This window comes from Haemaphysalis longicornis, unplaced genomic scaffold (assembly GCF_048455015.1).
Source record: "Haemaphysalis longicornis isolate Haplotype H1 unplaced genomic scaffold, Haemaphysalis longicornis Haplotype H1 scaffold_3, whole genome shotgun sequence".
In the NCBI taxonomy this organism is placed as follows: domain Eukaryota; kingdom Metazoa; phylum Arthropoda; class Arachnida; order Ixodida; family Ixodidae; genus Haemaphysalis; species Haemaphysalis longicornis.
In genome coordinates this window covers 187,341,796-187,364,910 of record NW_027526335.1, presented here as the reverse complement: position 1 = coordinate 187,364,910, position 23,115 = coordinate 187,341,796, and the positions used below count along the sequence as shown (strand labels likewise).

At 45.8% G+C, this 23,115-nt stretch overlaps 1 protein-coding gene across 1 annotated transcript in view; it reads right to left on the bottom strand.

The window, feature by feature from the left end:
- Positions 1-12,570: 12,570 nt before the first annotated feature.
- LOC144175883 (uncharacterized) overlaps positions 12,571-23,115 on the bottom strand; it is a 41,039-nt gene continuing 30,494 nt past the window's right edge. Inside the window, exons 8-10 of the mRNA XM_077704938.1 lie at positions 17,690-17,834; positions 16,663-16,941; positions 12,571-12,734 (exon numbers count right to left, since the gene is read on the bottom strand). Coding sequence (XP_077561064.1) covers positions 12,607-12,734; positions 16,663-16,941; positions 17,690-17,834 — 552 coding nt within the window. The 3' untranslated portion in view covers positions 12,571-12,606. The remainder of the gene's footprint in view (positions 12,735-16,662; positions 16,942-17,689; positions 17,835-23,115) is intronic.

Here is a 23,115-nt window from a genome sequence, read left to right as displayed (position 1 = left end):
TCGCTTCCATCGTCAAATTTGTGGTCGTGACCGAGATCGATGCCCCCAAGGCAGTCCCAAATGTCTGCTTGTAGATGTCGCCGTTATACGTAAAATACGTATTGCTTATGCAAAACTGGAGGAGCTTGCAAAGCTCGGCGCCATCGGAGTGCGGTCTGGAAGCCGTTCGTCCAATTCCAAACGTTTTCTGCAGGTTTCGACTGCCAGTTCGACAGGAATGCTTGTGAACAGTGAACACACATCGAAAGAAACCAGGACGTCGTTATCTTCCAGACCTGTGCCCTGCAGCTTGCCAGTAAAGTCTTAGTTTCGTAAGTGCGTACCTGTATTCTCCAGCAGCGGTGCAAGGACCTTGTGCAGGTAGCGGGACAACGGGAGGAGCGGTGAACGTGTAAAATCTACAATTGGACGTAACGGGGTTACATCATTGTGAATCTTGGGAAGTCCATAAATTGCAGGCGCCGACCCGTTCGTGAAGAGAAGGTGATAGTATAGGCTTTTCTTTCACTGAGGTAAGCCACTGAATATCTCAGAGAGCAGTTTCTGCAATTCCTTTTGAATTCTCGAGGTAGGATCTTTTGCAACTTTGGAGTACGTCGTACGGTCTTCGAGAAGTGCCGACAGCTAGTTCTCGTAGGCAGAGCGGTCCAGGACGACTGTAACGTTTCCTTTGTCGGCAGGAAATGTTACAGTCATTCCCTGTGCATTGTATTACAGTCATTCCCTGTACACTGATTTGCATTCCCTGCGCCTAATGCAAATCAGTGTACACTGGCGAAACGGGCAATCTTCAAAGAAGATTAACGCAGCACCGGAACGACGTAAACAAGGGCCATGCAACAACAAGCACACTGGCGGAGCACTGTGAGAAAACGGGACACGTGGTCGACTGGGACGAGGCGAAAGTTCTGACAACTGAGCGCAATCTGTCTTCTCGATTGCTGCTCGAATCCCTCATCATTCAGACGACGGCGGACACTATCAACAGAACAGACGGCACTATGCCACCTCATTGCGACGCCTCATGCCCAATATATAGCTTCGTTTTCCACGCACATGCTCATTGTGATCAAGGTACCCGTAGGGGTACCGAAACGTCAAATCGCTTCTTTGACTTGGTCAGTGACATACGTTTCATCGTCGCAACCAAAAACAAACCAGCTATGGTCTGTGCCTGCCATTTTCAAAATATACACTATTGGCGCGGTTGAGGCACCTAATTGCTATAATAACAATTAGGTGCCTCGCGGTCAAGAAATAACAACAGAAAATTATGCAGCCCTTCTTAGAACAATGACAATGACGACGGCTTGAATGCTAAGCTTCGTCCTGATAGATTTTAGTCGCCTTTGGCACAATTAGAGTTGTCGAAAATTGCAAAATTGTTGAAAGTGCACGACAATACACTACAGACCAAGGACTACTTAGCTGCAGCAAGAAACAAAAGACAAACAATTTTAAGTCGCATAATATTATTTTCAATATGTTACATCTCCAGTCCCCGTTCCCTCTGGTTACGCTGTTTTCTTCCCGGTAACAACTCACATGATGTACACACGGGTGGTTTCATATTTTCAAATCGAATTTTTCGCATTTGTGTCGCTGACGCACGTCCTGTTGGTACAGCGGGTTCAGTCGCTGTGACCATATATCACCAATGAAATCCACTTTCACTTGTTATAAAGCTGCAATAAGTAGTTACGTAATGCTCGTGCTTGAGCTATTCGTGACGACACAATTTAAACAAAACAAAAAAGGCGAGTTCAACCCGCTTCCCATTATTCCCCTTTTCGGGTCGTGAGCCAGGTAGTTGCATTAGACGAAAACAAACCAATTATTAGCAGTACCCGGCACTCAAACAAAGCGATGCCATGTGGCATATCAATTCACCCCGGCACCGCTATTCCCGCCTGTACCGTACCACGATGCAGGGATTGTTTTCTGGTACCTATTTTATTAATGTAAATTGGAGCTTTGATTGTAAGACAGGTTTACCTTAGGCAAAGCGTAAGAAAGTGTGGCACGGGTGCATTTACATCCGTTTATTATCTAGTTAAACAGCAGGGACTGTACTGTAAAAGTTAACACAAACAAAGGTGGAAATTATTTCACTTGAACCCCGAGCGCGTCTCGTCAGAACCGAAAACTTCCTGTTTGCCTTCCTCCCCACCTACTACAGAAACGATGTACCCGCTCACCCAACAGCACGTCTTAAAACACAACGATTTCTAAGTGTATACAAGGAGAACGATATTCAAAGGGCTGTGGAATTGTACTAAAAGGGGATCCTGTTGCTTAATGTTTTGTCATGAATAAACAATTGATGCAGTTGCGTAGGTGTTATGGTTTTGGTAAAACACCACCTGCGATTGAAGGACTGGGCCAAAGGCCAGAACTGCGGGTCATCCAGCTTATATTACTGACAAGAGCCTCTAGTACTGTTACTCGGAGCCTATCGCATCCCTGAGGCTTGGAATGTTTTTTTTTTCTTCCCTTATGCGTGATTGCGGAGAATGATAAAAACGTCATGTTTGGTGTGCGGTAACAATCCTAATACTAAACCCCCGCGGCTAAATCTAAACGGATCATATTGTGCACTCCAGGTGAATTGCTATAAGCACAATGTTGTTAGCTTCCAAAGTAATGTCAGTAATTAGAAACCAGCGTCCTTTTTCAGTACTCCGAACGGTTCGACCCCAGGAGGTCCAAATTAATCCGGAGCCCTCCCTTACATCGCGCCTCATTGCCTGTGTAGCATTGATTCGCTAAACTTCATACTGAATCAATCCAAACTCGCGACCATGTTGCGCACGAAAGTATAACTGGTAGAAGTGCCACATTTTATGTTTTACAAACGGAAAATGAAAATAACTGGGAGAACATAAACTTGAAAAAGCGAAACAAACAACAAAATGAAAAATAAATTTTTCCAAGAATGGCGAACGCCGCTTCCTAATTATGCGTCTGGGCATTCGAAAATAGTAAAAAGAGGCATCGCGATGTCTACCCTAGGATCAGCATTAAAAACGTCATGCCACCATACTGCGGAAAAAAGCTTTGGTGATCAGGTCAGCCGCCTTCAGGAAGCAGAATTTCCAAACCATGTTATAATTTCGGTGTGTCAGACCTTAGCCCGAGAGATTAAGCACGGAAGAAACGAGGTACAGAAGGAAAAAGAACGGGGGAAAAAACTGGCCGTCATGCCTTACATGCACAAGTTGGCACATGGGCTGAAAAATGTCGGGTCAAGATATGGTGTAGAGGTTATCTTCTCGGCAAAGAACAAAATAGGCAGGCTGTGTTCCATGGTGAACAAGAGTCGTCCACTTGGTGTCAGCCAGAACACGTGCGGTGTTAATCACAAGCGAGCCATTGTGCCTTGCAAATTAGGTGTTGTGTACCGCATTCCGCTGTCCTGCAAAAGAGTGTATGTGGGGCAGACGGGGCGTTGCCTGAATATCAGACTAGGAGACCACGCAGGGACAATGAAAAACTGCACGTATGCAAATCTGCCCGCACATTGTAAAAAGTGTGAAACGCGTGGATGTGAACCACTTTTCGCTGATACCGAAGTGCTCTTCGAGCACAGAAATCAGAAGGTTCGGGAAATAGTAGAGGCCTTCTACATTAACTTTTATCAAGATGACTGCGTCAGCCAGACTTCCTTCAAGCTCCACGAAAAGGAAGCAAAGATAGTTGGGCATATGCTTGCGTGAAATGTCAATTACCCGCCACGTGCGTCTTTTAAGTTGGAATCTGTGCTTGTTATTTAATCTTTTAGCGTATATGTCTCTTTAATCGTATGTTGTTCCTCTGCGCGTGTGCACACTTGCGTGTATATATTCTTTGGTTTTCTAATAAAAACTAGTTGAGAGTCAGCGCTTGTGTTGTACATCCCTCCGTCTTTCGTCCTGTTGTTTTGCGCGCTGTGTGTGTTTCTTTCATGGCGAACAAAATGAGAACCAAGCATTTTATGCATGCTTTTTATGTAGATAAGATCAAAAGCCAAAAGCCGGGTGAAGAAACTGGAGAACGTGAATTAAAATAGCGGGAACGGCAACCGTGTAACCCCCTCACCCCCCATTATGACATGAACGCAGTGTGGTCGGAAGTAACATTCATTCTTCCTAATACCGTGAACGGACGCAATAGATCCAACAGAATGTTTTGAAACTCGGAAATACCGAAATTAAAGATTTAACAAACTTGCAAAGATCGATTCGCGAAATGCAAAGTGTTTGTAATGACTCATCCGAATACAGACTAACATATAAATATCTCCGAGAAGAACCCTGGAACTGCGATTTAAAAAAACAATGCATATATGGCCAACCATGCAACGCCACGCATTAGCAAGTCAATGCACAATTGGCGTAACATGAGCAATCTTTTTCAAAGTGGAGTTTCAAATATTTCGTCGAACAGAATTAGGAAAACCTAACAAAACTAAACAATATAAAACAATTTATTTCAAGAAATAAAGACTGCGCATATACTCGCCTCCCCGACAAATCAAGAGTAAAATAAATACCCCTGCATTCCTACAAAATTCTAAAATATTCGAGAAAATTACACTTGATACGTAATTTCAACTTACATGTACATAAGAGGTTGAACATTATTCTAAACACAAAAAAATATGAGAACATAAAAATAGAAAAAACGAACGAACGAAAAATAAATATTCATATTTTCTATTCCTCTCAAAGTGTACTTAAGAACCCGGAAAAAAAGCACGAAATTCAGAATAGAAACAGTGCATTCAAGAAAACTTGAAGCACCCTGTATTGCCATAAATGCCCTATATTGGCGAAAGTAGCATGTTTAACCGCTGGAATAGCGTAAATTGAAAGTTTGTTCAATCGAAATTATGAAAAAAAAAAGAGATTAGGAATTTTTGAAAAAGTAATTAACAAATAAAAATAAGCATCCTACAACATTTGCCCACACACGAAACACAATAGGAGGAGCTTGAAGAGGTTCAGTGGATTAACGGATAAGAAATAGCGAGAACGGACCCGCCGTGTATTTCATTGAATTTCCTCAGAAATGTAAAATTGGCAGAAATACACATTGTGTTTTCAAAATACTATAAATTTAGGTAACTGCTCAAAGTTGGAAATGCACAAAGTTGTATTAACGACGTCGAAAATACGTATCTTACACCTATTTCTCCGGAAAACAATGACAAAAATCTTGGAGAGCTAAGAGAACGCGAACAAGAAAAGCGTGCACACCGAGCATTTGTGCTATGTGGCTCTCATTTTCAAAAAATGCACTATTGTCCCGTATGAGGCCGCAAATCGGTAGAGCAGCGTAAATGTATGTCGCGGGAAAAACGAAACAACAGAAAATCTTTCACCCTTCCATAAAATGACTACGTTGGTATGAACGCGAAGCTTCCTTATGATGTATTCCGTGAACAGCCAATTCCACACTGCCAGTTTGTGCTACTGCGGATGTCTGCACCAGTTTTCAAGAACCACAACAACAACACTTGGGTTGCACTTCGTAGGCCTAACATTTGCGTTTGAAGTCTATCGGGTGCTTCGGCACTGCTATTTGGCGTACAGTGAGTACATTTTCTGCGGGGTTGCCTGTCCAAGATATGAAAACTTAAAGGGACAGACAACCGATTTTTGTCGAGTATATATTCTCTGTCCCAAATGAAAGGGCCTCACTTAAAGCACATTGACGAGAAATGGTTTTGCTGATAACGCCCTAGAACTTTTTAAATCAAATTTTTTGATCTACGAGCCGTATGTGTCCCTCCGAAAACTAATGCTGGCAACCATGACATAGAGTAGCTCGGCAACATACTTTTGTTTGTATGCGAAATAAAACACAATATTTAAAAACTTGTTCCCAGCTAAAAAAGTTTGAATCGCCGGCTTTCCTGTTCCTTTATGTGTTTTGTTAATGCAACAGTCTATTTTGCACGCATGCGCCATCTGTTGGGATAGACGATAGGTAGAATCTGGCTTCACGTTGTGGAGGCGGGGAGTTCGATTCTCCCCGGGCGCGACGTTTTTTTTTTTTTTTTTTTTGTTAAGCTGCCGTTGGCGTATTTGGAAACTGAAATCAAATATTTTGGCAGAACAAACGCCTCTGCCTCAGGCAGAATCGTCAAAGCTCCTTCACTGGGTCTGGTTAGTGAACGCTGCCGTTGATTCAGGGCATGGAGGCTCAGTTAGCCACACTGAGAGCAACCCAGCGGTGGCGGGCGGCGTGTCTAAAAAAATTTCAAAATAATGCAAAAAATACATATACAATTTATGTTTGTGCAAATACTTGTGTTAAAAGGTTTCCAATACGTAAATAAACATTAAGGCAGTTACAGTAGATGTTAGGTTTGCCGGTCACGTGACAGGGACACATATTGTAGTGCCAAGTTTTGACACTACGAACCGCCACCCTTCCGTTTTCAGGAAGTTTGCTGCCAAATTAAAATTATTTCCGCCAGTTTGTTTAGAAATTGCTTGTGGTTACCGGGCTATATAAAACGCTGGCTTTCATGTGAGCTCGAGAACATATACGCGACAAGAATCGGTTGTCTGTCCCTTTAATATCTGGCGTTACGCCTAAAGGCCAAAACTAAAACGCGACGTCTGGCCCATCGTCGTAAGGCTAATGTCTTAACGGTATGCAGAGCAGCGTCATTCTCGTTGTACCTCGATCAATCGGTAATGGCTGTCGACGTTAACATTGACGGTAGGCCTAATATCACAGCGTCGCACGCCTGCGTCAGCTCCTCCCAATAGTTGTGCTTTCTCGGCTCACCTTTGTGGATGTGCGCAGAGAGAGCCTGGCGCAAAGCGGTTGTAAGCACCTGTACTGCAAGCAGCGGGAACAGCCAGTGGAGCGTTTTCGTGTCTGAATGGCACCGTCTGGGCGCGCGAATTGCCCGTGCAACTTTTCTTCTTTACCTAGGTCTCGCACATACCCGCCCTAGGAAATTACCCATGCGGAGATATTTTTGGGGTAAAATGCATGCGTTGCTAATTCTTCATGCCGCAAAAGCATTTGGGTCACTGAATTTTTTTCACTGTATATGGCCTAGACAGCACAATACTGAGAACTTAACTTTATTGATAACCGTCCCGTTCGTCGTAACTGCATGCACAAGGGATTTAATTTCTCGCCGGTTCTTTCCCGGATATCCAGATTACTAGTGGTTTCACACATAAACGGCACTTTGCGGTTCGCATTGAATATATGATGATCATCTCGCTTTGTGAGTAGGAGCCGATGACAGTCCTAATATGTATCTTATCTCAGACATACTACAAGGCGTCAATAATACCCTCTCTCAGATACCTACGGCTCTGGGCTCAGAGCTCCTTCGTTAAAAGACCTATTTTCTCTTTTTTCACAGCAACCATGAGCTCCCTCCAGGAACGCACCTCTTGTCCGATAAGACTACGATTTTATTTTAAAATGGGACACATTCGTATATGAGCGGTCCAGTTGGCTAGCAACGAAGTGCCAAGTTTTGGGTTACTCAGCTTACTTGCAGTTATAAATCTTCATTTTATGTCTTTTGTGGAACGAATAGCCCAGAGTAGGAAAATCAGGCTGTGTTACACTTACCCAATCAGTATTGGTAAGCAGATTTGCGGGTTCTGCCTCTCTGCGACCTCCTACGCACTCATATAAAATATATGCTCTTAGCCGCGCACTTTGCCGTGCTATTACCACTTATGAAAGATTTGAAAGGGGCCAAGAAGACAAAATTCACGTTTGATTCATGGGAATGACTGCCTCATTAGAGTACCACTGATAGCAGTTTTACTGTAAACGTCGCTGGAATAGTCCATAGATACATGGAAAAAAATCGATTGGCCATACCGACCCCTATCTCATTTCCCGTATTATGCCGTATTATGTCCAGCTGTGCGATTGGCCTAGGCGGGCCAGAACACGCGCAACATACCGCTTATAAGCTTGCAGAACGAGCTTTTCGCCCATAATTATTGAGAGGGCGCAACTAGCTATGTTTACAATATCTACAGCAAGTGCGCCGCGACAGTAGGTCTCGGCACAACTGGAATTGCCCTTCAAAAAGTCTCCTCTTTCTCCTCTTTACCTCGGCACACGGGGACTGTACTATTTGTGGGCTTTGCCCATACACGCCGTTGCACAGCTACCCCAGCGGAGCAAGCGCCCTCTCGGCGTTGGCTATGAACGCGCAGGGTGCTGTGAGAGATACTGGTTAACCCTTTCGGCTCTCGTGGTGTCAATTTCCGCAATCACATAAAAGCTCCTCTAGCGCATAGAGAACGAAACAAAAACTGCTAGTTTTGGGGGGAATTGTTCATAACTGATGCCGATGGCGATAGATATCACTGTTGTTTCAATTGAGGGGAGCCCCAGGCTTCAAAGAAGAAGAAGCTCCGGTGAAGACGATGGCGGTACGAGTTTTATTCCGAAGCTTCTAAATCTATAAATACGTGCATTAGGAAGCTGATTTTTTTGGTGGACGGGGGGAGGGGGTTAATGTTGTCGTAAAGTTTAGGAAAATATGGAAAAGTGATGTCTCTGCTCGACATAATTTTTTTAATTGCCAGATGCCCTAAATAATTACCTGAATAATAAATCTGTAATTAGTTCCACTTCGAGCGCTATTTTTGTTTACGGGCTTATGGGACCCGAAATTCCAAGAAAACATTGTTTTGCTGAAGATAAAAAAATCAGGACTGAAAGGATTAAGTCGTGTAACGTGCACGATGTCAGAGCGTGCAGTGCGACTTTAATTGCCTGCAGCAACAGGGGAAATCTCATACGTCCCATCAGGGACTTAACGCAGCACACGGTAGCGACCAGGGTACAGGGGCAGTAGATTTCTTCGCCCACGGCGGGACGGAGTCTAAAGAAGCATCAGAGAATCCGAAGCAAAGCGCGTTGGACGGTGACGCTTGCGTAGGCGCACTTTTCGCGTGACTGCGATGCAGATAGACGGGCACGGGTGCTCTGCCGTGCTAGATCCGCCCGCGCTATGGCGTCTGGTGCGCACTCGGAAGTATCCAAAACTGAAGCCACAGATGGGACCAGGCTGTCGAGTGGTGGAGTAGACTCGCCACCTAACAAAAGGTAAAACGGAGAATAGCCAGCCGTGTCGTGTAGAGAAGAATTGTAAGCGAAGGCAACTTAGGTCAGAACAACACCCCAGTTGCCCAACCCAAGGACACTTAGAAAGGCAACATATTACTTAGGGTAGGGTTAAGACGCTCGGTGAGTCGGTTGGTCTGAGCATGATACGCGGTTGTTACCTTATCGCGTGTTGAACAGAAGCGAAGAATATTGGCGACGACTTCGCATAGGAACGTTGGTCCACGGTCTGTTAACAGTGGGCGAGGGGCGCCATGATAAAAGATAAGGTCATGAATCAAAAAGTCTGTGACCTCGGTTGCGAAAATTGTCGGAAGTACACCTGTGGTCACGTGTGAAGGTGACACGTTTACTCCCGCTGTGCTATCTTTATATCAAGGGGCTTCGGGAACCAGATTGATTTATTGATTGATTCCAAGGTTTAACGCGCCCACACAACGCAGGCGATGAGGCACGCCGTAGTGGAAGGCTCCGGATTAATGTTGACCAACTGGGAATCTTTATCGTGCGCCGAAACCCTCGTACACACGGGCGTTTTTGCTTTTCGCCTCCATCAGAAAAGCAGCCGCCGCGGCCTGGAATTGAACCCGCGACCTTGTGCTCAGCAGCGCAACGCCTTAGACACTGAGCCACAGCAACGGGTGTGAACCAGAATGTTTCCCTCATCCCTGATATTGATTTGGATGTACGCACTCACATGCCCAAACTGTGTGCAGCATTTTTTTTTCGTTTCATTTCCACCGACAACGTATACCCCATCATATTGTGTATACATTCACACGAAGTCTTAGTTCTCAAGCAACCTGCTCTAGCCTAAAAAGGCAAAGACCTGCCCTTGAGGTATCAGCTAGGGGAGTTTTTTTTTCTGACGTCTAGTTTCCTTCCCTGTGCATGTCTAAGGACGTTTCAGCTTCCGTTTTAGCTCTCAATTTATTTCTTTCTGTGTGCCTTCCTTCTTTTTTGGTTACGTTGCTTGTTTTTAATTATCTACTGTTCTTTTCATATTTAGGCGTTAGTTTTCTAGTCTTTTTTAGCCATTCATGTACACACGTCTGGTCGTATAGGTACATAAAAGCTTTAGCTGTCCACCCAGGTTATTCTATTGCTCGCTCTCAGCCTTCCCTCAAAACATATTGCACTCTGAGATTCTCAGACCCTAAAATACGCCTCGCACATATCGCCCTGCACTGCTTCGTAAATTGTTTTACCATGAGCTCCTAAAGCCTAAAAGCCTACCGTTCTCTGGTTTACTTCAACCAATTACAGAGCTTCTGATTTTAAGCAGAGTACTGCATTCGCAAAGGTAAAGCCCAGGATCATCACTTCTTTCCCAATACTTCTCACTACTTCGTATTTGTTATACCTTCGAAGAGCTCTAGGCTTCAGTATATTTTTGTTTCGCTTTCCTTTATTCTTAAGTTCTTCATTTGTTACGAAGTAGCTGTCTCATTCCTTTATCTATACTTCCGAAATTTCTGTGCCTTGACTCTGGGTTATTCGTCATGTAGGATTGACACTGCCTCAGTGCTAGTGTCATTGCTGGTGCTGGTGTCATAGCGGCCTTTCGAGCTGATCCAGTGTTTTCCGCATGGGGTACTCTCTAGGTCTTCCCGCCCCCCAATTGGACCTGGTGCGCCGCCGCCCATATCTGTGCAGTGAATCTTGCAGCCCACGCGGTAATGTTACATGGCGCGACTAGAACGTTCGTACTTTCCCTTTCCTGGGGAAGCGCTTCCCAGGTAGCACGTTTCTGTACCACTGAATTTTTCTGCCGCCATCTCTATTTCACGACGCTTCATTTTCTTTCTCATCATTAAGGTCTACCAGTGCGGCGTTAAAGTGTTCCCCCGAGGCGTATTCCGCGTGGTTCCATCTAGAGAGCCCGGCGCTTTCGACGAGTACGATGGGAAGGACTTGCCTAAGCCCATTATTACCAGACGCGACCAGCGCAGGTATGTGCAGTCAGTTTGGGAAGTTTTTCGTGCATGTATTTTCCGTCTACATCACCAGACTATGCAGAAAGTTCAAAGCTACCGGCAGATTGCGACTGGCGAGACCGGCATTGCTCGTCCCACGGAGGGATCCACTGAATCAGGCGTTCAGCGGTTTCCTCAAATACCGCCCCCACTGGAACTCGTCATCGCAGCAGAAATTGCGGGCTGTGATTTCTCGGCCGCTTTTGCTATCATGTTCATTACTACATCTTATCCAATCCACGTGGACTTTTTTTCTGCTCTGTTTTACTCCACATGGTACCAGGCGTTGCGAGAAAACTTTTCCATCCTAAAAAACCGCTGACCTGCAGGATGCATAAAATACTGGCTCCATCCCGCCAAAATGCCCAGGTGCCCATGAAGAGCACCTTAACCTAATCACAGTATAAGGAACAAGCAGCGAGAACCAAAATATACATCTGGAACAAAACAGCTCATAGATAATAAATGACCAAAAAACTTAAGCAAGGACACTTACCGTATATCTGGGACTGATAATTTCAAAACGCTATATTCTCAGACGACCCGAAAGCCAAAACCGTATCAGAAACGGCTGAAGGGCAAAAAACTACCTTCAAGCTACTGCCTCCTTTGCAAGAAATAAACAGGATAAACCACACATAAGCCTGCTTTAAAAGCAGGCCTTCCCATAGGCAGGAGTACAGAGAAAAACCTCCACATGCCGACTTGAAATTAGCCCTATTTTCCGCACCCGATGCTGTGCAGTTCATGCCAATAAATGAACTGACGATTTCTTTACTTCCTGATGCGAAATTTGTGTGCGGCGCGATAAGCAGTCTTCTGGGTACGCGCATTGTGCTATTTTCTTGCAGCGGGTTGCCGTAACCGGCGAGCATGTTGTTGCAAGTCGTGTTTGAACCTCCTGCGCCAATGTCTGTGGTTCGAATGAGTGGCAAACCGAGCAACGCAGGGGAAATTGCGAGAGGGAGGAAGTGAGAGAGACAACGCCACAGCCACGCGTACCACCCCCCCTCTCACACCTTCGCCGAGTCCTCTGTTTTTTTTCGGCCTTCGGTGCTAGGTTCGCTGACTGGTTGCGCGGACGGCGACGGAAACCTACTCCGCCGCCACCGTGAAACACAGCTAGAGGGCGCAAGAGGGCTTCGACCTAAAATGAGGCGCACGGCAATTTTGCAAATACCTCCGTTACTTACATTATCGTCTTTCGACAGGCAGCAACACCGGCATGCTTCGTCGGCGTCCGTGCGATCGCACAAGCCAAACCAGAGTCTGTTCGTCTGTCAGTCTGCGCCCCTCACCCCTTGTACATCGGACCTTTTACCCGCTCCGAAGGTCCCCACCACGGACCCTCCAACTTTTGGCGGTATCATAATAGGAATTGTGCACACGTGCTTGCGGCCCATCGGCAGATCCAAGTGTAAAAATGTTGGAGAGGGAGTCCCCGCTCAAGGCAGTCAACACCACCTACACAAGACAAATTCTCCGATATATGCGGCTTTATTATTGAACAACAGAGGGCAATTTAGAACGCTGGTTTACTCAAGCATGCTTGGACCAGCGCCGGCCTGTTGACTTTCATTGTGTCGGTTTTAGGAAGCGAGTCGAAGAAGAAAACGCCTCCGTAGAGTCGCTTGTGCGCGGGCATTTTTTCTGAAATAAGAAAGCGCCCAAAAATATATATAGCTAACAACATATCAAAAAATGAAGTGCAGTAAATGTTCTGCAATGGCATATGGTTTATATTACTGCGTGAGACATGGACGAGGAACGTGGGTGAAATTTTTGCGCGGCTTTACCTCGCTCCGCGCCGACTCTTCAGTGCAGCGAACGACAGAAGGTCACACGATACACAGAGGAAAGAATTCGGGGAGAGATCTGCAAGGGCGGCACCTTCACAACGGAGCCATCATTGCCAGAGTGATGTCAAGTTTAAGCATGCCGCTTCATCTGCCTTGGCCTCGTCTCGGCTGCACCCGTGGCTCCGGCCACCTATACCACCCGTTGTAGAACGGAGTGCGTCGCCAGTGCAGGGAGGAAAAACAGCATGCCAGATCAATGCGCGCGCACAAGGCGAGAACACCGCCAGATGATGCGGATTATTACAAATACACCAATAAATCATGAATGAATACTGTTAACATTGCCAGAAAAAGCTCTTTCCTGACTGATCAAAGTCTGCAATTTTGTGCCACTGAGGAAGTCTACCCCTTATAACAAATAAAAGGGGAAGAAAGTAAACAGCGCTATAACTTTTATGAATTGACATCGAGAAAAATCCTATGTATCCTGCCGTGGACATGTAGGTGGGAGAACTGTTTTGGAGTATCGTTGAAGTGTCAGCGCAATCAATAGTACTGTTACACAGAAGTCAAACTTAGGCTGGAAGGTGGTGCGCATATGGCAAAATAGCAAAGGCAAGCGGAAGTTGCCAGGTGTGCACGGGATATTGGTGCAGAAGGCAATGTTACGTTACCACAGCTAGGGCCTGAGCCCCGGAGTTCAAGTACAGGCACACGCACTTGCTTGGGCGACCGACCTGTCGGCGCGGGGTGATACTCAAGACAACTCAGTTCTGCCTTACTGTTCGATAATGTATGCACGAGTGCTTCTTGAAAATAAAGGGCGGAAGTACAGTTAAAGAAGAGTAATTTCCCACACGAAGAGCGCAAAAGAATGCAAGCTTCGCCGTAGAATTTGTAGTAATACATACGTAAGTTCTCTTGAGGCTCAGCCCTGTCAGCATCGCTTGCTCCGGCTTCAGAACTCCACTCTGCAGCGGTTCTGCATGCAGTTTTCGTATCATGCCAAAGCTGTTTTGAGTTTTAACCACCTTAGTTGTCCCGTTTCTTCGCGTTAGCAGAGTAATTGCCTGGCTCTTGCTCGTTTTGTTGTCAACGAGTGTCGGCGTACTGTAGCCGTTACTTCCATTCTAAAGTTTCGTTTGCACTTGCTCGCCGCTGCACTAGCTTCCCACTCCATTCTATTCTGGGGTGCGTGGTGACCAGTGCGTCGAATGCGAGAGGCTGTGGGGAGCCGCACCTGCTATCGCCGCCCGAAAAACAGGCCACCAGTGTCACCATCCCTGGTAGCTCGGCAAGAAGACATCCAAGAGGTTACAATTCATTCCTGCATCACGCTATTCTTCATCCCCCCTACCCTCTGCGTCCTCTGTTCTCCAATTACCCTCGGTGCAAGGATCGGCGGCAAAAATTTGTTCGACTTGGGGCAGTTCTGGCTCAAAGAATAGAGTGTGCGAAAATGCTAACCCTTCCCTACGGTAATAGCTTCCGGTAATTATAGAAACAGAAAACCCCAATGCTACTTTTCGCCGCCTCCGAGCAATGCCTTACGCCAGACCTTCTTTTTGTATGCAAACGCATGCAAGGTTCCCCCTTTTCCCTTACAGGTACGGAACAAAAAAAGTATCATGCAGTTTTTTTACAAAAGAGCCGAATCTCCCTAAAGCGAATTTTCGAAAAATACGGGAGTTTGTTACCGAACCAAATACAACGCTGTCAAAGCTATTATATGATATGTTTGAACTAGGGGAAGTTTATGGACCAATCGAATTACAAATTGTGCGGGGAATTTGGGCGATATTCAACTGATATGTTTGGAACTAGCTCATATTGAAATTGAATACTGCAGTTGATGCTGCATTCGGATGAAAACTTCATTTAAATCGACTTTCAAGAATGGTGCGATTCAGTTTTGGCTGAAAAGGCATTGAACTTATGCAACGTGCCTTCAAGAACAGTGGAACTATAATTGGACAGCAGGTGAGTCCTCCTGGCATCCATTGGCAGCTCGTTTAGAACTCTTCCGTAGGGTGATTTTGTTGGGCCCTCCTTAAGCCCCTCACGAAGTAAGCAAGCTCTTCACTGAATTGCCATGAATTTCCAAAACGCCTCACAAGAAGGCTGCTCATATCTTTACCTTGGTGAACTGGTTCCTACCTTCAGAGGGGGGAGGAAGGACAGAAGGGGGGGTGATGTGCCAGGGCTTGTAAGCGGCGGCCATTTCGTTAAGTAGTTAAATGGTGTATGTGGGAGTAAAACCATAAACATTTCCAGAGTTGCTCCATAGGGACGTGTGCAGACAAGACGAAATCATTGTTCCGCATCTTCCAGTTTCATTTTTTTCAACTTGCCGTCGACATCGGGGGACAGACCTTTCACCGATCTCTTCATTGCCGCCTGAATTGAGGATAATCCAGCTCGGAAAAGCAACAAAAAACTTCTATAAAAAGTCAAGAACCAGTCTGAGCAATCGAGGCAAAAGCTAACTCCATTGGGCAAGTGGATGTGAATCATTTTTACCCGTAAAACCGCAGGATCTGGCCCATCTTCGATAGGAACTATGATCTGCGTGCGCTTTTCCAGAGTGTTACACCACCTATTTTCTTGCCACCTGTTTTTTAGAATAAGGGCGAAGAGATTTTCCTGTCGCTGCAGTGTTATCTGACTGTTTGTATTACTGGCTCTGGCTCAGTTCGAACAAAACGCCTCATTTAGGGACCAGAATTGTTCATGCGTTCCCAAAGCTCCCGCAAAAGCCGTTAACATGGCGATAAAAATGCACAATTAATTGATAATTTCTCTAAAATTAAAACAAAAAAGGCGTGGCGAGAAAAGTGTACGCGAGGACATCTCTCGTTGCTAGAAAGGAAGCTCATGCCCGAGCAAACATGGTGTCTGGCGGAGACGTGGGATAGGCAAATGGGCATTAAGCTGAAAGGCGTATACTTATTTCTGATGAGAAATGCGTCAGTTGCGATTAATAAACAGCGCGGAAACAGAAGACGACAGGAGGTCACACAGACAAAGCGCCGGTCTCCTCCCCACACTTCAAAAAAGGCACGAAATAACGCCGAAAAAATTGGTGCAGCTGCACCGCTTTGGCAAGGTAGACAAAGAGCGGAACTGGGGATCCACCTAGCTTCTTCAGGTTTTGCCTAATTTTCCTAGGTTTTGCTGGACTTAGCCAAGGTTTGTTAGCTTTTGCGAAGTTCCCGAAAGGATAGGCTAAGTGTTGAGGGGTGAGGCCAAGTTGAGACGTTCTGGTCGGTCGTCGGAAGAATACCCGATGGCCGGGGTGTCCCGACAAGCGAACACCTGACGAAGACCCGGACGACGCAAGCTGCACAGAGACATGACGTCATTCTTACTGCGCTTCTTTTTCGTCCGTAGTAAACATGCTTCGGTCGGCCCATAATTTGTGCGAATAAAAACGACGTCCTTCGCGCGGGGTCACGAGGCGCCATGTGTCAGGGACGGGGCGACACGAAGTTGCCGCTTCGGCGCAGTGACGTCAGAGTTAGGGGAGGCTTGGCTCCGCCTACGCAGCTTTTCAAATTTATGCGATCGGAATGGTTTACGTGCTAGGCGGCTCTTGCCGAAGTGGTTTGTTTAGTGTTTTTTTATAACACCACTGGACCAAGCTTCAACTCCAACCGCTCCTCTGTTAAGATACCGCAACCAGCTAAACCTTCTCTATTCGTTGTTACCGCACATTGTTTGCGAATAACATATATCCTCCGTGTGTGAGTAGTGTATTGCTTTTACAGAGCCCCCCGTACCGTCAAGGATAGACTTCATTTTCTTTGCCAAGTCAGCCAGGCTTCTGGTATCTTGTCCACGAGGTTGGCTTCGGAGGACGACAGCGGCCGCTGGTGATTGTCCGTAATGGGGGTGAGGAAGTCCGGCAACCGCTACTTCGGAGATTTCTTCCAAGTGCTCCTCGAGCAGCAGATTTTCGATCTCTGCAGGTAACACCTGCTGGTCCATGCACTTGATCATCTCCTTGAGACGCTGCACGATGTGCAAGCGGCCGTCGTCATCGTAGTAGCCGGCATCTCCTGCAACCACCGAATGAGGTTGTCGAGAATAAAAAGCTATACGAATTCCTACAACCTACAACCAAGTGGACACACAGACACTTGGGAGTAAATTAGAACTTTCTATACATCTGTTACGAGTAAAACACCTGCAAAAATACCAGAAGGCTACTCGAAACTTTGGGGTGAGAAAATCAAGTTTTAACAAACTACTATTTTAAAAATACATTAGAAGAGACTACCACAGACAGGTTTTTTTTTCGCGCGCAGTGAATATAATGCTTAAATTGGCTGCTAACTTTGTTTTTGTGACAACACAACGGCGGAAACTTAAGCTGAGAGAAAGTGCCGACCCGCGGTTAAAAGTCTTCCGCATAGTTATGCATATACAAAAAGGCATGTGTGCGCAAGCCGCGCAGGTTCAATGTAAAACAATGTTTGGGTTGTTACTGCGCGAGTTTCAAAGAAACTATTTTTGGAAACAACTTTCCTAGTTTGTGATGTATGTCTGGTGCTTTGGGTGTTCTATCGAATGAAATTTTGTCCTTTTCGTATGTCATTTTTATCATCTCTTTTAAGATTCCGCGACTTTCATTGCTTGCGTTTAATGGTTTATCATTTGCGCGATGTGTGTGCCCTAGTAGCGTACTGTTCTGCTTTTTTGCGCTTCGTTACGTCTACATGGTTCACACATGTCTGAGCTCTTTTGCAAAGTAATAGGGTTGGCTGAAAACAGTTCCTGTGGTTATTAGACATTTGGGTACCCTACCCGACTTGCACCAGCTTTCTTCGTCGAAAACATCGGCCGTCTCCTTCGGCCTCTGGTAGTACTCCTTCATTATAGTAGGAATGCGAAAGCAGATTTCTCCGGTCTGGTTTGCGCCAAGGCGGTGACCTGTTTCTTGATCGACAACCTGAAAGAACAAGTTCTCAGATGAATATATCCGTTTCTAGTGAGACCACAATAAAACCCTGCAACACCAATCAGTGGAAGCTGCAATGCCGTAACAGAATCCGCGAAATAACCATGCAATCGTTGAGTCGTGAGTAAGAGATGGCGGGTAATGGACAACATAGAAACGTGCGTAGTATCTGAGCGTAGATCGTTTGAGATCATACAGGTGACATAGAGGTATAAAGAGGTTTTCTAAACAATTGACGATCTTTCGCATTTGCGGCAGTTGTAAAAAGCCGGGAAAGCGTGCAAGCGCTAAAAATACAAACAAGAAATACTTAGTCAAACATTATTCAACCAAAAGTAACCTATATCATATCACTGTTGAATGTTGATATCACCCCTCGAAAATTTTAATAGCCATGCGTTATCGAGAGATTCATGTCCACAAAATTTCCCGTTCTGATATCTAAAGTTCCAGTAATTGCGCCGGAAAATAACATTGAAATATTCAAGACGCGAAGGAGATGCCAGAATTAGCTCCGCTAAGCCGGCCTAATTATATAGGAATCCGCTCTTTCGGTAACCAATTGTGGGTGTCAGGGCAGCGCTTGCCCGTATGCAACTCAGAGGTATTACAAGGAAGAGCTTTTTACTCCAGAATTACTCAAGCAGGACGCAGTCCTTAAATTCAATAAGGGTATTTGAACAAAATTGCTAACAGTAAAAAATAGTACACTAAAAAAAACAGCGACAGAAAGTGTTGTGCACCGTCGAGTACGCGGAATGCAGGGGTTCTGCTTGCATACATTCATCAAGACGTGAAGGTTCTCCAGAAACCTCTGGCGAGATGGAAAACATTGTCGATAAAAGAGGAAATGTCCAGGTGAGCGACAATGGGTTGCTGACTTTCCCAGGAAACCTGTTAGTACAGAGCATGGTCCACACCAGGAAAAAAAACGGCTGATCAGCTTCTAGTACCGTAAAAAATATTCCTTCACGGTCATGCGCTAGTTAATCATGCGCGACCATAAGAATACACAAGCGAATAACAAAAAGCTCGAGACTCTACTTCGTACTTCAGATGGCCGCGAGAAGGTGCTGCAACAAAATTGTTTAGAAAAGCAACAAGAATATTCCTGGTACTAGGAATCCCTCTTCCACTCGAGCCTCCCTTCGAGAAGATCCTTGAAATCGATTTTGGCATGTAAATCAAAGACTGTGCTTGATTCCTATGTCATAGGAATCAGTAAAACGCTGAAGTTAAATGTGCAGCGAAATGTGCGGCTGGGCATGATTTGCGGGGCGGCAGCTGTCTTGTGAGTGTGCTTGGCGAGCAACGTCCTGCTTGTGGGTCGCTTTGGCGAAGGTGCACTGGCGTCATTTCTGCGTCGGATATGACGTGAGTGAAATGTTGAGGTGTCGCGGCAAAAACACTTTCGTGTTAAAATATAAAATCTGAAGACGAACTACCCTAACTATAACGTACTCTTTAGTACTAAAGGTTTCTTCCCCACAAGAAGCCCCTGTGTGGAGGGGTGCTCCCTTTACTGGCCGCTTGCTTCAATGTACTGGCGTCACTTCCGTGACGGAAATGACGTCAGCGAAATCTTCGTGTATCCGGAAATACAACACTTTCGTGTTAAAATTCGTTATTCTCCCCTCAGCCTAGTAGCGGGGACACGTAGATTGGATGGCAGAATGAGAACACGGCCATAAGTGTTTTCTGTTGTAGTATGTCTTGAATCGAGCCACATGGAAGACGTAGAGGCGCGGGTGTCGTCTTACTGCCCTATAGGCACAATCTGGAAATCGGTACACTTGTCGCTAGGATGCCATGGAATTCTGCAGGGCCCAATATCTTGTCATAGAATCTTTTCGCAGATGCCATTAAAGCCGACGCTTCATCTTAAGGGTGATGCTCAACGTCTCCGCGTCGAGAGTGTCAGTGTCCAGCGGTCACCAGGTGTTTTTACTTCGTAGTGCGGACTCAGCGGGAACGGCGTGCCATGTCTTAACCAACTGTGTTACCACTCTTGCACGCCAGACTGGTGCGCCGAGTATATTACAGCACTTGCACGTGAGCGTTGAGGTATTTGTATTTGAAGCATAGCAAGGAGAATCGAAGTCGGCTGTGTCCCGAAGGCCTGACCCAACGAGCACTCCGCGTAGTATTCCTGATAACCGTATTGTACGTGAGAACGATGACAGATGCGTTGTCATCCCGCATTTTATGTTCGACGTGTACACAAATAGCATATGCTCGATGGTATTAGGTAGGCGTTATGTCTGTCCATTCTTTGAAAGGTAGTGCATAATTCTCTAGTGCAAGACCGTTTGCACAACTCTTCGGGAAAAAGGCTCTGTGCTGTCCGCAATACAACACCAGGGATTTGTTGTGCAAGCTCACTTGATGGACGGAGAAAGCGGCGACTTATTGTACAGTAATAACTTAGGGTTCCTTCTCCTTTGTGGTACGTGACGCACTCGGTGGTTACAACGATTCATATATTCTCAGCTTGAACGTCGATCGGATGTAGTGGCGCGCATCAGTTGAAGTAGTGCTTCGTGCTAATCTTTCCAAAATACGAGCTGTGCGGACGTACCCGGTAGCCTGGTCATCGTGCCGTGCTTCCAATATTTTGTGCCGCAGGTCTGCGTTCTTGAAGAGCAGGTACTTGTATCTCCTGGTTGGATTAAGTTGTTGAGTAAACGGGGTTTTTATGGATTAGGCACGAAAGTTCCAGCTTCAAAGAGATGGGTCTAAGGATTCCGGAAATAAGTGTTAGGTATCCAGTGTTTCAAGCCGACTTCGGAGACGACGCTAACACTAATGCTCCGAGAACCAAGTCAGCCAGACGGCTCCTTTAAATTCCCTAGTCCACTGAGACAATCGTGTTGCCCTTAATCATGAGCAGCAGAGGCGTGGGCGACATGCGAGAATGCGCCTAAAACAAGCCGCTCTTTATGAGAGGCTGAACAGTGCTTTCTTATTTTTGGAGACTGAGATAGGTTTTAGCGATTTACTTCCGAGAGTTTTGTGGAAGGAGAAGGTAACCATATCTACATCACTAGCGTCTTGTTCGTTTTGGTCTCGGCATATTCGGCTTAATTTCTCGACTCCTAACGTGCAAAGAGGCAATTTGATGCTTCCCGAATGTTTTCTGCTGCATGTCGTGCCAGCGAAAAGGCACGCTTTCTTTCGTCTGCACGTGAGTGGGTTGGTTCTGAGGGCGAAGTCTCCGACGAAGCGCCGTTATTATGTGCACAGCCCGAGAACCCTACGAAAGGCCTTTTTTGGTGAGTATCGCGAAGTTTCTTTCAGCTGATGTTTTGGGCAGGCCAGCGAACAAAAATTTGGTCCCTTCTGCAAGGGAGTATCATTTTACAAGCCTTCAACCCAACGGTCTGATGCCATGCAGTACTCAAGCCTTTTTATACGCTCTCAGAAGCTCGGCGAGAGTAGCATCAAGGTATAAAGACAGCGGTGCTGCATTAGGCCTTCCAGCACAGCTTCCACTACACCATAGAATGTTGCTGGGGTTCTGTCAAGCACGAACGGCGGCAACAGTAACTAGTGCTGTTCCTTTTGATGTTGCAGCGCAGTCTTCTTTCAGCCCTCTTTCTTCATTTCTATTTGGCAGTACTTGTTTTTTCGGTTCATGGAAGAAAATAACTTCGCATGGGAAACGTGGTCGAGATCATCGTAATTTGGTGGGAGGGGGTACACTTTTTGGGGATATCGTTCATACGCAGGCAAAGAACATAACGCAACCTAATAGAATATATTTCTTCCGCGCGTTGACACCTGCCAAATTAGGAGGTTTCGATGTTTGTATGAAGCCCTTGCCCCGCAAGGTTTCAATGTGAGGCCCTTTATGATCTTCTAAAGACCCACGGTGTGGTGGCGGCCCTGCACGTCAGGTGGGTGGTGTACAATGTCAGAAACTCGGCTTTAAATGCATTCCAGGGCGGCAATGACCTCTAATGATAACTGACTAAAAAACATTAGGTCGACGAGCATTTTCCTAAGTGTTTCCCGAGCTTCAGTGGTTATACAATTACACTTTCACAATTTGCTGGAACCATTGGTTGAAATTCTTACAAGGTGACCTCGGAAATGCTCGTGCTAGGTCTGTGTCTGAAAATTTGCGGGGTTGGTCACGGTCAGTTTCGGCGTATCCCATCACAATGTGAAATATCACCGGAAGCCATTGTTTCCCAGTGGCTCTCCGGATTGGTATTGTAGATATCTATACGAACGTGGGCAAAACGTTTCACCGGGTAGGCAAGTGACCACCATCATCCCACTGAATGACCGGCTGGTAGTTTAGGTTATAGAACATCGTGCATGAACAGACAATTCCCCCAAAAGTGTACATGTAAGAGCCGCCGTGGGGGACACGATTACGTTGGTACGTTTTACCAGCCGAAAGTGGGCACGGGGGGGGGGGGGGTGCGACTCTGACACTGGCGCGCTCGCTATGGGCGGGCCGCGAGCAACAATTTTTATCCTTCGTAGGTGCAGTTCCATGGCAACATCCTCTCACGACAAACAGCTGCAGTGGCTGCCTGAGAAATACCAGGATTCAAAATACTGAAGTGAATAAAAACCAGAGATGTTTGGGCCATCTAGCCACTATTACAGTGGTGAGCTGCTTAAGCAAAGGGTATTTTGGTTACCAATTCAGCTTAAAGGGACTCTGCAACACTTCTAATAAACTCTGCAGATCTTTTTCTTACGTCTGGAAGCATTCTCAAAGCTATAGTTATCAACAGTCCGGAGCGGCACTGCGTCATCCGCTCATCCAGGCCGAACTGCCCGCCTTCCGGTTCTGATTTGCTTTGACACTTTTTTAAAGTCGCTATCGAAAGAGTTTATTGGTTGAAAGGTAAGGCAGAGTCCAACACCCGCTACATAGTTGTGCTGACGTAATTCGAGCGCTCAAAAACAGCAACACTGGTGAAACAAAAAAAAATGTTTAAGAGCAGGTTTTTAATTTTTTTTCCGAGCTTTGAGCTGTCATATTTCGCTGAGGTACGTTGTCAGGACCTGTTCTAAGTAGTGGACGTGCTTTAAACATCGTTCAGAAAGATGTTAAGATTAGAAAGAAAGGTTAAATTGCTTTCCTTTTAAGGGCAAAGGCTTTCTCAAATTTACAAGTTGGTTGTGGTTCAGTGTGTGCCGACAGCGCAAGCACGACGAAATTTGATGAAGGGGGGAGAAAGAACCTGCGCCAGATAAAAGTTTATGTTCAGCAATTTTAACACAGAACCACAAATTTACACCAAAACAGCGA